This window comes from Mobula hypostoma, chromosome X2, assembly GCF_963921235.1.
Source record: "Mobula hypostoma chromosome X2, sMobHyp1.1, whole genome shotgun sequence".
NCBI classification, from domain to species: Eukaryota; Metazoa; Chordata; class Chondrichthyes; order Myliobatiformes; family Myliobatidae; genus Mobula; species Mobula hypostoma.
Window position 1 is genome coordinate 22,032,868 of NC_086129.1, and position 13,462 is coordinate 22,046,329.

General features: G+C 45.6%; 2 protein-coding genes across 5 annotated transcripts in view; one reads left to right on the plus strand and one right to left on the minus strand.

The window, feature by feature from the left end:
• foxred1 (FAD-dependent oxidoreductase domain containing 1) overlaps window positions 1-3,519 on the minus strand; it is a 47,369-nt gene extending 43,850 nt beyond the window's left edge. For both annotated transcript variants that reach the window (XM_063038702.1, XM_063038703.1), the window contains exon 1: window positions 3,327-3,519. In XM_063038702.1, coding sequence (XP_062894772.1) covers window positions 3,327-3,450 — 124 coding nt within the window. In that variant the 5' untranslated portion in view covers window positions 3,451-3,519. The remainder of the gene's footprint in view (window positions 1-3,326) is intronic.
• Window positions 3,520-12,852: 9,333 nt separating this feature from the next.
• Window positions 12,853-13,462, plus strand: part of srpra (SRP receptor subunit alpha) — a 70,791-nt gene continuing 70,181 nt past the window's right edge. For 2 of the 3 annotated variants that reach the window (XM_063038223.1, XM_063038224.1), the window contains exon 1: window positions 12,853-13,031. In XM_063038223.1, coding sequence (XP_062894293.1) covers window positions 12,915-13,031 — 117 coding nt within the window. In that variant the 5' untranslated portion in view covers window positions 12,853-12,914. Of the gene's footprint in view, window positions 13,032-13,067; window positions 13,208-13,462 lie in introns of those variants that run through there. The other variant, XM_063038225.1, reaches the window with a different exon arrangement.

Consider the following 13,462-nt stretch of genomic DNA (forward strand, 5'->3'; position numbering starts at 1 on the left):
TTTTTTAAAAAAAACGCAGCGATCAGTGGGTGACTGGAACACAATGCCAGAGGTTGTATCTGCCTCTGCCGCAGGGACATTTAAAAGACTCTTATAGCCATATAGAGGCCAGAAGCACGAGGCGTACACTAGGAGATGAGAGTCAGATTGACCTTGAAGGAGGTCTATATTAGTCCGCACAACATCATATGCTGAAGGTCCTGCATTGCACTGCTCTGTGTTTCTATGCCTCCCAGGATGGAACAGGGGTGAATATCTCAGGCAAGCTCCCAAAACTGTTTCTCCAATTACTCACTTTCAATTTTTTTTGTTGATTTAAAAGAATAAGGATAAATACAAACCAGATGAGAGGTTATCTCAAATACATATTTCAATAATAGTACAAACAAAGGAATATACACTGTCAAAATCATATATAGTATTCAGCTTATATAAAGAAAAAAAAAAGAACCACTTCTCCTGGACATCTGGAGCGGATGTCCAGTCCCTATATACTTCCATCCCCCATCAGGAAGGTCTCAAAGCTCTCCGCTTCTTTTTGGATTTTAGACCTAATCAGTTCCCCTCCACCACCACTCTGCTCAGTCTAGCCGAATTAGTCCTTACTCTTAATAATTTCTCCTTTGGCTCCTCCCACTTCCTCCAAACTAAAGGTGTAGCTATGGGCACCCGTATGGGTTCTAGCTATGCCTGCCTTTTTGTTAGCTTTGTGGAACAATCTATGTTCCGTGCCTATTCTGGTATCTGTCCCCCACTTTTCCTTCACTACATTGATGACTGCATTGGCGCTGCTTCCTGCACGCATGCTGAGCTCGTTGACTTTATTAACTTTGCCTCCAACTTTCACCCTGCCCTCAAGTTTACCTGGTCCATTTCCGACACCTCCCTCCCCTTTCTAGATCTTTCTGTCTCTATCTCTGGAGACAGCTTATCTACTGATGTCTACTATAAGCCTACTGACTCTCACAGCTATCTGGACTATTCCTCTTCTCACCCTGTCTCTTGCAAAAACGCCATCTCCTTCTCGCAATTCCTCCGTCTCCGCCGCATCTGCTCTCAGGATGAGGCTTTTCATTCTAGGACGAGGGAGATGTCTTCCTTTTTTAAAAGGGGCTTCCCTTCCTCCACCATCAACTCTGCTCTCAAATGCATCTCCTCCATTTCACGCACATCTGCTCTCACTCCATCCTCCCGCCACCCCTCTAGGAATAGAGTTCCCCTGGTCCTCACCTACCACCCCACCAGCCTCTGGGTCCAACATATTATTCACCGTAACTTCCGCCACCTCCAACGGGATCCCACCACTAAGCACATCTTTCCCTCCCCACCTCTCTCTGCTTTCCGCAGGGATCGCTCCCTACGTGACTCCCTTGTCCATTCGTCGTCCCCCCCATCCTTCCCCACTGATCTCCCTGCTGGCACTTATCCTTCTAAGCGGAACAAGTGCTACACATGCTCTTACACTTCCTCCCTTACCACCATTCAGGGCCCCAGACAGTCCTTCCAGGTGAGGCGACACTTCACCTGTGAGTCGGCTGGGGTGATATACTGCATCTGGTGCTCCCGATGTGGCCTTCTATATATTGGCGAGACCCGACACAGACTGGGAGATCGTTTTGCTGAACACCTACGCTCTGTCCGCCAGAGAAAGCAGGATCTCCCAGTGACCACACGTTTTAATTCCACATCCCATTCCCATTCTGATATGTCTATCCATGGCCTCCTCTACTGTAAAGATGAAGCCACACTCCGGTTGGAGGAACAACGCCTTATATTCCGTCTGGGTAGCCTCCAACCTGATGGCATGAACATTGACTTCTCTAACTTCTGCTAATGCCCCACCTCCCCCTCGTACCCCATCCATTATTTATTTATATACACACATTGTTTCTCTCTCTCCTTTTTCTCCCTCTGACTATACCCCTTGCCCATCCTCTGGGTTTCCCCCCCTCCCCTCCCCCTTTTCTTTCTCCCTGGGCCTCCTGTCCCATGATCCTCTCATATCCCCTTTGCCTATCACCTGTCCAGCTCTTGGCTCTATCCCTCCCCCTCCTGTCTTCTCCTATCATTTTGGATCTCCCCCTCCCACTTTCATATCTCTTACTAGCTCTTCCTTCAGTTAGTCCTGACGAAGGGTTTCGGGGTACCTCTTCCTAGAGATGCTGCCTGGCCTGCTGTATTCACCAGCAAATTTTGTGTGTTGCTACCACTTCTCCTCTTAACAGTTCATAGAAAAAAAACTCAAAATTTCTGTTATTGAGAAAAAAAACCACTAAACTAACCCAAAACAAAAAAAAATGGACTGGGCAGTCCATTTTGAGGATACAGTTAATAAAAAGGAAAAATCCTTCTGGTCAAACCTAAAACTTCACGGAGAAAAAGAAATTAACTGAAAAAGTAAAAAGAATTTGATCATATGAAAATACTGAATAAAAGGTCGCCAAGTTTGCTCAAATTTAAAAGATGTACCAAACGTCCGACTCCTAATTTTCTCCAAATTTAAACACGACATAATGGAGGAGAGCCAAAGAAAACAGTAGGTGGATTAAGATACTCCCGGTACAATAGAATAGCTCTCCGAGCCAATAAAGTTGAGAAAGCTATCATGCGTTGAGCGGTCGTGTTCCGGTGGAATAATCCCAAAGATTACCGTAAATAAATTAGGTTGTAGGTCCAAACCTATGACTTTTGATAACGTTCTAAAAATCTCTCTCCAAAAATTATTTAACTTTATGCAGGACCAAAACATATAATTACTTGAAGTGAAGGCTCAGTGATTTATGTAATCTCAAAGAGTAACACCTACCAACAAACTCAAATCAAATAGTACTCCCAAATACAAATTTTGGTGACGACTCAGTGGCAATCACCCAGCCAATGAAAATCTCATCCCCAACGTGACCAGGACTGCCAGGTACCGGCTGGAAGAACACCGTCTATACACTGGAAACTCAAATCACGGCAATTTTACAAAGTTTAAAAAAAGGTCAAAAGACCAGTTGTAACTGTAGCATTAAATGCAAAACGATCTCTAGCATGCAAGGTAGATCAGCGGGTCAGTCTGCATCCGTGGAGGGGAAATGGACAGTTGACGTTTGGGGGTAAAGATACTTCATCTGGACCGTCCATCTCCCTCCACAGATGGAGCTTGTCCAGCACGTTATTTTACTCTCCATATCTCAGAATCTGCAGCCTCTTGTATCTCTATAACGCCGCTCCGATGCCGCCACGGGATGGGTCTCTGCACCCGACGTCTCCCTATACACGCTGCCCGACCTACACCGTTAATACCCTTTTGAGCAGCGCCAATATCGCCCTCACCTCACCTTTAAAGAAGTCGTCGTACCTCCACACCCGGACGCTGCAGTGTATAGCGGCACGATGCCAACAGACTGGCAAAGAGCCCAAAATGCCCCTAACAGCAGTTCGGCAACAGCTCCAAGACAACATGGCCAAGCACGGAAGGCCAGCACCGCGCCACGAACCAAGGTCGGCGCCTCGGCAAGTGGGTGGGACGGCTGCGTCATGACGTCATCGTACACGAAGAGAAGCAGACGCATTTCCGTCGAGTAATGAGAGAAAGCTTGCAGGTTAAATATCCTAGGCGCCAAAAGTATTCAGATTGAAAATGAAAAATTAAGTTCTGATGGAGCAAAAACACGGTGTCAGGTGGCAAACAAGGTTAATGGTCAACGATTCCCCATGGTCATCCTCGTTTTTACTTCAAGTTATCCCACCCTCGCTTCAATTTAACAAGTTTCTTTTCCCTTTCAAATCCCTTCAAATGAAGGGTCTTCGATCTGAAGCTTTTACTCTGCCCACGTTTGCAGTGTGAAGAGTATTTTCAGCATCTTCAGTCTCACATTGGTATGCTGTTTCAGTATTCTTCCAAATATTTCTGGTTGATAAGCTTACGTCAAAATATTAGCAACACAAAAAAATGTTCGAGCAAATCAACAAATTAGGTAGCATCTACGGAGAGGAGTAAACGTTTCGAGCAGAGACCTGAGAAGGAAGGGGGCACACCCAGAATAAGAAGGTAGGTGGGTGGAGAGTAAGGGAAAGGAGCACAACCTGTTCTATTTCCCCTCAAGGCTGCCTGACCTGCTGACTATTTCTTGCATATTCTGTTTTTTTTTATATAATGGACTTCCAGCGTCTGCAATTTTTGAAGCACGTTTTTTTTTGTTTTACAAATTCCACTATAAGGCCAAGCTCAGGCTGGAGGAGCAACACCAACCTGATAGCATGAACATTGATAGCATCAAACTTCCAGTAATGGCCCCCATCTCCCTCCTTCACCATTCCCCATTCCTGTTTCCCTCTCTCACCTAATCTGCCCATCATATCCCCTCTGGTACTCCTCCCCCTTCCTTTTCTTACATGGCCTTCTCTCCTCTCTTATCAGATTCCCCCTTCTCCAGCACTGTCTCTCTTTCACCAATCAACTTGCCAGCTCTTTACTTCACCCTTCCCGCTCTCCCGGTTTCACCTATCACCTTGTGTTTCTTCTGCCACTCACCTCAACTTCTAACTCCGACTCCTCATCTTTTTTTCTCCAGTCCTGCTGAAGGGTCTCAGCCAGAAACGTTAACTGTTTACTCTGTTCGATAGATGCTGCCTGGCCAGATGAGTTCCTCCAGCATTTTGTGCGTGTTTGGATTTCCAGCATCTGCAGATTTTCCCTTGTTTGTGATTTAAACACACATTAGATGTTTGAATTTAATAATATTATGGGAGCTTGTTTTTATGTAGGGGCCAATCAGCAATCAAGAGCAAAACAAGGAGTGATTCACTCAGGTTGGTGAGTGTGTATTAACAAGCAGCACTTGTTAGAATTAGAACAGTGGTGAAGTTGTTGTAGATCTAACAAGGCAGAACTAAGAGTCACTTTACAGTGTAGTTTACTGGCAGAGAGAGTGAAGTTTACTGACTTAGGCTCAAGAGGCTTCGGTGAGGAGGCACAGTTGAGTAGTGGGTAAAGCTTTTGGAGTGGTTGAATAAAAAAAGTCACTAAACTATAACTAATTAAATAAAGGAAGGAAGATGCAGGATCAGGTGATGTGCTGTCGCTGCATGATGTGGGAGCTGGTGGCCCCCATAGTGGTTCTTGGTGACCACATCTGCAGCAAGTGTTGGCTGCTTGAGGAACTCGGGCTCAAATTTGATGACCTGGAATCTGAGCTTCAAACATTGTGGCACATCAGGGAGGGGGAAAGTTACCTGGACACTGTTTCAGGAGGTAGTCACACCCATTAGATTAGCTGCCTCAAATTTGGTCTGTGGTCAGGGACAAGAGGGTGTGACTGCGAGTGAGGCAGGTAGTGGGATCCAAGAGACAGTATTGGAGGAGCCTCAGCCCTTGAGCTTGTCCAACAGATCTGAGATTTTTGCTCCCTGTGTGGATGAGAGTGGGGGCTGTAGAAAGGATGAGCAACCTAACTGTGGCTCCGTAATTTAGGGAGCTGTTCAAGAACGGGGAGAGAAGAGGAATGTAGTGGTAACTGGGGATTGGGTAGATTCAGGGGAATAGACAAAAGTTCTCTGTCCCAGGGAAGCGTCTCGAAAGCAGTGTTGCCTGCCTGGTGCCTGGATTCAGGACATCTTATCTGACCTGCAGAGGAATTTGCAGTGGGAGGGGAAAGATCCAGTTGTCATGGTCCATGTGGGTATCAATGACATAGATTCTGCTGAGGGAATTTGAGCAGCTAGGGTCTAAATTAAAAAGCAGAACCAAAAAGGTGGTAATCTCTGTATTACTACCTGAGCCACGTGCAAATTGGCACAGGGTTAAGAAGATCAGAGTTAAATGTGTGGTTCAAGATTGGTGTGGGAGAAGTGGGTTTGAATTCATGGGAAACTGGCACCAGTATTGGGGAAGGAGGGAGCTGTACCATTAGGACAGGCTCTACCTGAACCGTGATGTGACCTGGATCCTGGCAAATTGCATAACTAGGGTTGTGGATAGGCCTTTAAACTAACTAGCAAGGGGATGGGTTCAACAGATTGGAGAAGTATGGATAAAGCAAAAGAGAAAAATGTGGATAAAGAAAAAGTAAAAGCAAAAGTTAAAAAAGAGAAAAGTAAGGGTGTAGTGCAGAAAAGTCAAATACGTAAGAGACAAAGATTACGAGATTTTAAAGACAATGAGTGTAAGGGCACTTTATCTAATGTCTGTTGTATTCATAACAAGGTCAGTGAACTTGTGGAACAAATCAGTACAAAGGGTATGATTTAGTGGCCATTACAGAAACTTGGTTGCAGGGTGGAGAGGATTGGGAATTAAATATCTAAGGATATCAGGTAATGCGGAAGGACAGGCGGGAAGGTAAGGGAGGTGGGGTAGTGCTCTCAATTAAGGATAAGATCAGGTCAATAGTGAGAGATGATGTAAGAGCAGAATGTTGAATCCAACTGGGTAATAGTTTAGGAATAGTAAAGGGAAAAGGATCACTGGTGGGAGTTGTTGATCGGCCACCGAATAATAACATTACAGTGGCACAGGCAATAAACTGAGAAATATCTGAGGCATGTAGGAATGGAACAGCAGTTATCATGGGGGATTTTAACTTGCACGTAGATTGGGTAAATCAAGTTGGTCACAGCAGTATTGAGGAAGATTTCATAGAATGCATATGTGATGGTTTTCTTGAACAGCATGTTACTGAACCTACAAGGGAACATGCTATCTTAGATCTGGCCCTGTACAATGAGACAGGTAAAACTAGCAATCTTGTAGTTAGTGATCCTCTTGGAAAGAGTGATCACAGCATGACTGAGTTTCTCATACAAAAGGGGAGTGCAATAGTTCAATCTAAAACCAGAGTATTATGCGTAAACAAGAGAGACTACAATGGGATAAGGGATCTGGAAGAGGAGACTGAGTGTACTGTTTATAAGTTTGCTGTTGACACTAAATTGAGTGAAAAAGCAAATTGTATGGAGGATACGGAGAGTCTGCAGAGGGATATAGATAGATTAAGTGAATGGGCAAGGGTCTGGCAGATGGAATACAATGTTGGTAAATACAATGTCATCCACTTTGGAAGGAAAAATGATAGAGCAGATTATTATTTAAATGGTAGAAAAATTGCAGGATGCTGCTGTGCAGAGGGACTTGGGCGTGCTTGTGCATGAATCACAAAAGGTTGGTTGCAGATGGAGCAGGCTATCAAGAAGGCAAATGGGATGTTGGCCTTCATTGCTAGAGGGATTGAATGTAAGAGCAAGGAGGTTATGCTGCAACTGTTCAAAGTACTGGTGAGGCTGCACCTGGAGTACTGTGTGCAGTTCTGATCTCCTTACTTGAGGAAGGATATACTGGCTTTGGAGACGGTGCAGAGGTGGTTCACCAGGTTGATTCCTGAGATGAGGGGGTTAGACTATGAGGAGAGATGGAGTCACCTGGGACTGTACTCACTGGAATTCAGAAGGATGAGGAGATCTTATAGAAACATAAAATTATGAAAGGAATAGATAAGATAGAAGCAGGAAAGTTGTTTCCATTGGTAGGGAACATAGCCTCAAGATTCAGGAGAGTAAATTTAGGATGGAGATGAGGAGGAACTGCTTTTCCCAGACGATGGTGAATCTGTGGAATTCTCTGCCCAATGAAGAAGTGGAGGCAACCTCAGTAAATATATTTAAGACAAGGTTGGATAGATATTTGCATAGTAGGAGAATTAAGAGTTATGGGGAAAAGGCAGGTAGGTGGAGATGAGTCCATGGTCAGATCAGCCATGATCTTATTGAATGGTGGAGCAGGCCCAATGGGACAGATGGCCTACCCCTGCTCCTATTTCTTATGTTCTTATGCTTGGTAGGAGTTTTGGCATATGAATAGCAGTTAACCAAACATTGGGATTCATTAGCAAGTGCAAATTAAAATAAAGCAGGGGCAAGCAGAGCAGCCTTTGTTGAAGTGGACAGTGTTAGAGTGGGGATTTTGAGGCTTTCGTTCTTCGAGGCTTCAGCAAGGAGAGGCTGGAGTGAGAGAAGGTGAAATGTAGGTGGAAATGTTCAGTTTATTTATTGCTTCCTTCTTTATGATTGCACAATCAGAGCAGTAGGGACATCAGATAGCTCCTCTTGGGACGTGGGAAGGCAGGGAGACCTCCGATGTCCCTGACTACCTGCACAAAGTACATCCAGCTGCAGTTTTTATACTCTGCGTTAAGGAGTTGCAGCTCGAACTGGATGAACTCTGGAACTCTAAACTCGGGAAGCTGAAAGGGTAATAGGAGGACATATTGAAAGGCAGTCACACCCAAGGAGCAGAACACAGGAAACTAGTTGACAGTCAGGATGATGAAAGGAGTTCGGGAGCCAGTGCGGAGTACATCTATGGCCATCCCCCTCAACAACAGGTATATCACTTTGGATACTGTCGATGGGAGGTGGGGGGTTGACTCAACAGAGGAAAGCCACAGTGGTCAGGTCTCTGGCACTGAGTCTGGCTCTGTGACTAGGAAGGGAAGAGGGGAGAAGAGATGAGCTGTGGTGAAAGGGAATTCATTGGTTAGGAGAACAGAAAGGAGCTTCTGTAGGTGAGAATGAGATTCCCAGATGGTATGTTGTCTCCTGGGTGTCAGGGTAAAAGGCATCTCGGATCGAATCCTCAGCATTCTTAAGTGGGGGGGTGAACAGCCAGAGGTTGTGGTCCATGTAGGTACCAATGACATGGGTAGGACGAGTGATGAGGTTCTGCAAAGTGAGTCCAGGAAGTTAGGTGCTAAGTTAAAGGGCAGCACCTCCAGGGTTGTGATCTCAGGATTGCTACCCATGCCACATGTGAGTGAGGCTAGGAATAGGAAGATCATACAGTTTAACATGTGGCTAAGGACTTGGTGTAGGAGGGAGGGCTTCAGATTTTTGGATCATTGGATTCTCTTCCAGGGAGATTGGGACTTCTATAGAAAAGATGGTTTGCACATAAACTGGAGGGGAACGAATAACCTAATGGGAAGGTTTGCTAGTACTGCATGGTCATTTAAACTGGAGTTACAGGGGAATGGGAACCAGAATGCCAGAACAGTTAGTGGAGAGGTTGTGGAGACAGATGTTGTGAAGACCTCAGACAAAGTCAGGAAGCAAAAGGTTACACAGAGTGGAACTACTATTCTGAGTTGTGTATATTTCAATGCAAGAAGTATTGTAACAAATGCAGATGAACTCGGCATGGATCAACAAATAGAATTATGATATTGTAGCCATTAGTGAGACTTGGTTACAGGAGGTGCAGGACTGGCAGCTCAGTATTCCAATCACAAACAAGAGAAAAGCTGCAGATGCTGGAAATCTGAGCAACACACACAAAATGCCAGAGAAACTCAGCAGGCCAGGCAGCATCTATGGAAAAGAGTAAACAGTCAACATTTTGGGCTGAGATCCTTTGGCAGGACTGGAAAAAAAGTTCAGGAGTAGATTTAAAAGGTGGGGGGAGGGGAGAGAGAAACAAAAGGTGATAGGTGAAACCTGGAGGGGGAGGGGTTGAAGTAAAGAGCTTGGAAGTAAATTGGTGAAAGAGACAGAAGCCACAGAAGAAAAAAAAACGGGGAGGAGCACCAGAGGGAGGCGATGGGCCGGCAAGGAGATAGGTGAGAGGGGGAAAAGGGAATGGGGAATGGTGGGGGGGAGGGGGCATTACCAGAAGTTTGAGAAATCAATGTTCATGCCATCAGGTTGGATGCTACCCAAATGAAATATAAGGTGTTGTTCCTCCAACCAAGTGTGGCTTCATCACGACAGTGGAGGAGGGCATGTATGGACATATTGGAATGGGAATGGGAAGTGGAATTAAAATGGGTGTCCACTGGGAAATCCTGCTTTTCCTGGCGGATGGAGATCAGCGAAGTGGTCTCCCAATCTACGTCGGGTCTTACCGATATTCAGTAGGCCACACTGGGAGCACTGGAAACAATAGATGACCCCAACAGACTCACAGGTGAAGTGTCACCTCACCTGGAAGGACTGTTCGGGGCCCTGAATGGTAGTGAGGGAGGAGGTGTAGGGGTAGGTGTCGCACTTGTTCCGCTTGCAAGGATAAATGCCAGGAGGGAGATCAGTGGGGAGGGACGATTGGACAAGGGAGTCACATAGGAAGCGATCCCTGTGGAAAGCAGAAAGTGGGGCAGAGGGAAAGATGTGATCGGTGGTGGGATCCTGTTGGATATGGTGGAAGTTTTGGAGAATTATGTGGAGGCTGGTGGGGTGGTAGGTGAGGACAAGAGGAACCCTATCCCTGGTAGGGTGGCGGGAAGATGGGGTAAGAGCAGACATGCGTGAAATGGAAGAGATGTGGTTGAGGGCAGCATTGATGGTGGAGGAAGGGAAGCTCCTTTCTTTGAAAAAGGAGGACATCTCCATTCTGGAATGAAAAGCCTCATCCTGAGAGCAGATGTGGCGGAGACGGAGGAATTGAGAGAAGGGGATGGCATTTTTACAAGTAACATGATGGGAAGAGGTATAGTCCAGGTAGCTGTGAGAGTCTGTGGATTTATAATAGACATCAGTAGATAAGCTGTCTCTGGAGATAGAGGCAGTGAGATCGAGAAAGGGGAGGGAGGTGTCAAAAAATGGACCAGGTAAACTTGAGGGCAGGGTGGAAGTTGGAGGCAAAGTGGATGAAGTCGATGAGTTTAGCACGGGTGCAGGAAGCAGCACCAGTGTAGTCATTGATGTAGTGCAGGAAAATTGCAAGACGGTCACCAGTGTAGGCTTGGAACATGGACTGTTCCACGTAGCCGACAAACAGGCAGGCATAGCTGGGCCCACGTGAGTACCCATGGCTACACCTTTTGTTTGAAGGAAGTGGGAGGAGTCAAAGGAGAAATTATTAAGAGTAAGGACTAATTCCGCTAGACGGAGAAGAGTGGTGGTAGAGGGGAAACTGGTTAGGTCTGGAATCCAAAAAGAAGCGGAGACCTTTGAGGCCTTCCTGGTAGGAGAAAGAGGTGTTTAGGGACTGAATATCCATAGTAAAAAATATGATGGGGGCAAGAGAACCTGAAATCATTGAAAAGGTCCAGAGCATGTGAAGTGTCACAGATGTAAGCAGGAAGGGACTGAACCAGGGGGCATAAAACAGTGTCGAGGTATGCAGATATGAGTTCAGTGGGGCAGAAACAAGCTGAAACAATGGGTCTACCTGGACAAGCAGGTTTGTGAATCTTGGTTAGGAGGTAGAAACAGGAAGTGCAGGTTATGGGAACCATGAGGTTGGTGGCGGTGGATGGGAGATCCCTAGAGTCAATAGGTTGGTGATGGTGTGGGAAACATTGACCTTGTGTTCCTTAGTGGGGTCCTCTTCGAGGGGTAATTAAGAGGAGGTGTCTGAGAGTTGAGAGATGGATACAGGTTGATGATACTTGGCAGTTTAAATAGATCAGCATGGACTCGATGGGCTGAAGGACCTGTTTCAGTGCCATAGTTTTTTTCTGGCTCTGTGGGGGGTAATAACTTCATGAACCTGAGGGTGTGGGTCCTGAGGCTCCTGATGGCAGTTTCTTCAGCAGTGTTTTTAATCAAAAATTTTTGTCTATTTCCAAAACTAACTTTATCCCTGATCTGAAAAGGGTTCCAGGTCCTAAAATATCAACTCTCCCTCTCTCCACAGATGCTGTGACCTGCTGAGTGTTTCTCCCATTTTCTGATTTTACCCTCAGCGTTGGGATGCAGAACTCACGTCATCCAAAGGTAAAACATTCGGCGGAGACACATGAAACTGCAGATATCAGGATTCAAATTTCAAAGTAAATGTATTATCAAAGTACATATGTCATCATGTACAACCCTGAGATTCATTTCCTTGCAGGCATACTCAATAAATCCACAATGAAATAATAACCATAGTAGAATCATAAGTTCTCAATTCAGGAACAGCTTCTTCCCTCTGCCATCTGATTCCTAAATGGCCATTGAACCTGTGAACAATAGCTCACTTTTTAATATATATTATTTCTGTTTTTGCATGATTTAAAATCTATCCAATATATGTATACTCTAATTGATTTACTTTTTATATATTTTTTCTATATTATGTATTGCATTGAACTGCTACTGCTAAGTTAACAAATTTCACGACTCATGCCGGTGATAATAAACCTGATTCTGATTTTGAATCAATGAAAGACTGCACCAACTTGGGTATTCAACCAGTGTTCAAGAGACAACAAACTGTGCAAATACAAAAAGAAATAATAATAACAATAAATAAACAATAAATATCGAGATGAGATGAAGAGTCCTTGAATTTGGAGCCGCAAAGAATCTGCTGGAGGAACTCAGCGCCCTGATATTGACCAGAATCGTTGACAATCCTTTCCCCTTACAGATGCTAAACACAAACGCGAGAAATTCTGCCGATGCTGGAAATCCAAGCAACACACACAAAATGCTGGAGGAACTCAGCAGGTCAGGCAGCATCTATGGAATAGTACCGTCAAAGTTTCGGGACGAGACCCTTCGGCAGGACTGCCTGCCGAGTTCCTCCAGCATTTTGTGTATGCCCCCTACAGATGCTACTTGATCTGCGAAGTTTCCTTTCTCGTAAAAACAATGTGAATAATATGTTTTCTTATGACTGCTGCGCCGAGTTCCTCCAGCATTTTGTGTATGCCCCCTACAGATGCTACTTGATCTGCGAAGTTTCCTTTCTCGTAAAAACAATGTGAATAATATGTTTTCTTATGACTGCTGCTTAATGATAATAATATGTGCCTGTGATGCAAGTAAGTTTTTTCAAAGCATTTGTGCATATGACGATAAACTCCATTTTGGAATGCAGCCAACATTCAGCAGGGGTGGAGAATAGCAACGCGGAAGTGACGATTAACAATTCGGATGTGACGACGGTATCCCTGACGTGTCCCTTCTGACTATAATCGGTGGCTCTAGATCGTTCGGCCCGTCACAAGATGTTGGACTTCTTCACCATCTTCAGCAAGGGCGGCATCGTGCTCTGGTGTTTTCAGGGGGTGAGCAGCCCCTTCAGCGGCACAGTCAATGCGCTTATCCGCAGCGTCATCCTCCAGGTGAGGGGCGACGGGGCTTCGGCAATCAGCGCGTTCTTCTCGGCCCTGGGAGAGCAGGGCGCCTGCCGTCGGAAGGCCGACTAGTCGTCTGCGTTCCGAGGGCACTCCAGCCTGAGGTTGTGGGGTGCGCCGGTCAGCGCGTTCCCGGCCCTGCGGGTTGCAGCCTGATATGTACGGTAGGCAGCTGGTCCATGGTCATAGGAGTTAGTGCTTCTGCTCCGGACAGTCCCTGCGCAGTGATGGGCTCAATTCAACTGGGAATGGTGGAGCAGACATCTGTGTTCTGATCTGTAATGTACTGTGCTGGTGCAGCAGCAAAAGTTTCATTTTTATGGCGTTAATGGCTTGTGCCTATATGACAACAATGGAGTTTCGAAGCTCAGAGGGTTCTTTTGACTTTAGGGACTCTCTTAGGTGAGCTTTGAAGGCTT